The following is a 3,271-nucleotide window of genomic DNA, read 5'->3' as shown; positions in this document are numbered from 1 at the left end:
ATATCGGTATAAGCATTCCTAACCAACAGGAAACAACGTGTTCTGCTAAAAGGAGTGTCTTCAGAGGATGTAGAAGTGCTCTCTGGCGTCCTACAGGGGTCAGTTATACTAAAGTTAGATTATTCACAGATGACACTATTGCATATCTCACCAATAATTCTGAGTTGGACTCGCACATTCTTCAAAACGTTCTCGACAAACTAGCTCAATGGGAGAAAATGTGGGACATAAATTTCCAGCCGGATAAATGCGAAGTCCTCCGAGTTGGGCTGAAACGTCAGCTCATCCCCCACAACTACATCCTTCATGACCAAACTCTCCAATTAGGGGACACTTCAAAGTACCTAGGTGTTACTATTTCGTCAAAGCTGAGTTGGAACAGTCAAATTGATAACATTACCGGAAAAGCTAATAGTACTCTTGCTTTCCTCATACGAAATCTGCAAGTGAACTCTCCTAATATAAGATTAAGACATTAGCTTATTTTGGCTTAATTAGACCCTTATTAGAATATGCAGCAACGACATGGGATCCTTACACCGAAATAAACATCAGGCCGCGGGTGTTCCAGGGCTGGATAACGCTATCCAGTGAATAAGTGTTAAGAAAAAAACCACGCTATCGAATGGATAGTGATTTGCTCGTTGGATAACGTTATCCACCTTTCGAACCCAACCAGGGCCAGGAAATTAAAATAAAAATGCTACAGCGACGGGCTGTACGCTTTGTAGCCAAGAATTACGATCGTACCGCTAGGGTAGGAGAAATACTCGATCAGCTGGGATGGAAATCGCTTCAAAGCAGGAGGAAAGCAATGAGACTCTGCATGTTGTATAAGCCACACTGTGGTCTAGTGACGGCAGATGGAATGCCAGAGCTAACTTCAATGCGCAGGGCTAGCAGGCACTTAAGGACGTTCGCGCGAAAACATTCTACTCGCTAGATTTTCCTCAAACTTCTACTGCAGACAGATAATGAATTACTTGTTTCAGAAATGCAAAACGCAAATGGCGCGCGTAAACCAGCATGATCTCCGGGGTTTTTAGCTTAAACTAAACTTATACTAAACTTATACTGAAAAGCACTAGCTATACTGCAATTGAGCCAAATGTTCTGCATTTGAAGTCGTACGAAATTCAATGGAATCGATGTACTCAAGCTATTCTGCCTTTGATTGCATTTCTTGGAATCGATTAATAGCTTATTACTCGTTTGCAGGGCGTGAAATGAGTCGAGGTCTTTATATCAGCATATAAACGTTTCAGTCTATTTTCGAGAGGCATTTTCAATTTCAAAGTTATGGCGGTGCGTGACATAGAGCTACGAACACGTTTGTCGAAAAACATATACTTATCTCGTGATTTTCAGCCCATTCAGAAGTTAAAGTATTAGGAAAAGTGCTCATGTAAATGCTTTTTTGTTCAGTATAGATAATCAGTCGCCTAGATAGCCAAAGTAAGTTCCAGATGTTTCCACTATTTTCCGGCCGCAATGTTGGTGTACCGCGGAGGTACGCCAACATGGCGGCTCCATACTGGGCTCCGTAAATTTGTGCAAATTTCATCAAATCCTTCATTAAATCTTTAAATCCGGATAAAAGAGACGCTGTTTGCTCCATTTGCGTCTTTTGATTTTCTTGGAACATTTTCATTGACTTTTCAATCCTTTCATTTTCTTGTTGAAGACTTTTCTCCCACATTTCTTTGAATGTACTAAAGTCATCTGTGCCATTAGTCTCGTCACTTTTTCCTCGTTTCCTCTTCCGTGATTCCTTACCACGCACTTCTTTGGAGCCACGTTTCACGCCAGCACTTGTTGAAGCCCGGTCCTCGTTTTCCGATCTTGCAGCACCTGCAGCACTAGCTTTCCTCCCTTTCCTTTGCCCCGAAGAAATGATTTGTACTGTCAGCATTGGACGCACTTAGTATGAAAGAAGAACCTTCAATTTCCATCTTGGCGGGATCTACGCTGTCACGGTAGCCCATAGTTTGCATTTGGTCAGAAATGCTGTAATAAGAAAAGCCCTCCATGATTTTATTCAGGTCCTCTTAAGGTCCGGTAATACGAGCAACATTTTCCTTCAACTTGTCTCGTAACATTGTTGCATTGCAAGTTGAAACACATTGTTGCGCGTATCACCACGTTTGTGACCAACGTGTCTCGCAGCAAAAGACAGTGTTGCAAGTCTGCAGAATTCTACAGGTATAATTGCTTAATCGTGTGTAAATAAAGATGGCGCCTTTCTTAACATGATTTAGCATTTCGACGAAGTTGCACTTCGACTTCTGGCCGTCATTTTCTTCTTAATTTTCCGTGCCAGCGAAGTTCTCTCAGTATGAAGCTCAGTGTCGTTTCAGGTAGCTAGGCGAAAAGTTGTATTTTTGCGACAGTTCTTCCAAGCCTTTTGCCTTTTTTCCTGCTTGTTTTGAAGGGACAAATGCGGTGTCCCAATGATTATGATAGCTCTCGAGGTCTTTGTACAGGACAAATTTATGGCTTTCCGAGAGTTACTGGTCTACTTCGAATTTAAGCTCGCCTTCACTGTCCGCTATGTTTTTTTTTTATTTGCCGCGCTTCGCGACAGCCAATCACAAGCGTTGATTTCAAATTTGTTGCGAGACGAGTTGTAACTTCAGTGGAAATACGAGCAGCAAAACTAAAATTTGTTGCGGAAAGTAGAACTCGAGTCTACTTTGCGCAACATATTACCTCAACTTGCAACACTGTATTTTGCCGCTAGACAAGTTGGTAACAAACGTGGTAATACGCGCAACAATGTGTTTCAACTTGCAATACAACAATGTTGCGAGACAAGTTGAAGAAAAATGTTGCCCGTATTACCAGACCTTCAGCCAGTTTTAGTTGCTTTGACCTTTAGCTGCTTAAATTCGTATTCCAGATTTTCCTGTCTCTTCTTGACTTGTGGCAACGTAAGCTCACTCTCATCCCAACTGCTCTTGAAGTTTTCGTAAATCTCGTTCCAAATCGCTGTGCATACTTTGTTGGAGGCTCCTTTCAATCTTTCAAAGTGAGAAGCCCACACTTGAAGCAGTTGTTTTGTCTCCGGAACGGACCAATATGCAGCTTTTGGTTTTGTTTTTTGGATTTCCTTTCCTTTTGATGATGATTTTCTTTTGGATGAGTCCTGGTCTGCAGTTGGAACAGTCGGTGCGGAAAACTGTAATTGTTGACGGATCGGTTGTGGTGCAAAGAAATGAATGATTTGCCAGTAATCGGATACCCGTGTTTGCGCGAATAACTCTGGGATCGT

General features: G+C 42.0%; 1 protein-coding gene across 1 annotated transcript; it reads right to left on the bottom strand.

The window, feature by feature from the left end:
• Positions 1-854: 854 nt before the first annotated feature.
• LOC145486381 (uncharacterized) lies at positions 855-2,939 on the bottom strand. The gene is made up of 2 exons (XM_081465030.1): positions 2,723-2,939; positions 855-2,656 (listed from the first exon to the last, which is right to left on the bottom strand). The coding sequence occupies exon 2, from the start codon at positions 1,910-1,912 to the stop codon at positions 1,298-1,300; it is 615 nt and encodes a 204-aa protein (XP_081321156.1). The 5' UTR covers positions 1,913-2,656; positions 2,723-2,939; the 3' UTR covers positions 855-1,297.
• Between the last annotated feature and the right edge of the window lie 332 nt (positions 2,940-3,271).

Source organism: Orbicella franksi, chromosome 5 (genome assembly GCF_964199315.1).
Source record: "Orbicella franksi chromosome 5, jaOrbFran1.1, whole genome shotgun sequence".
In the NCBI taxonomy this organism is placed as follows: Eukaryota; Metazoa; Cnidaria; class Anthozoa; order Scleractinia; family Merulinidae; genus Orbicella; species Orbicella franksi.
Note: the sequence above shows the minus strand (reverse complement) of the source record. Positions and strands in the feature narration are given on the sequence as shown.

Coding starts and splice junctions, on each gene's coding strand:
- LOC145486381 (XM_081465030.1), bottom strand. CDS start 1,912: ATGCTGACAGTACAAATCATTTCTTCGGGGCAAAGGAAAGGGAGGAAA.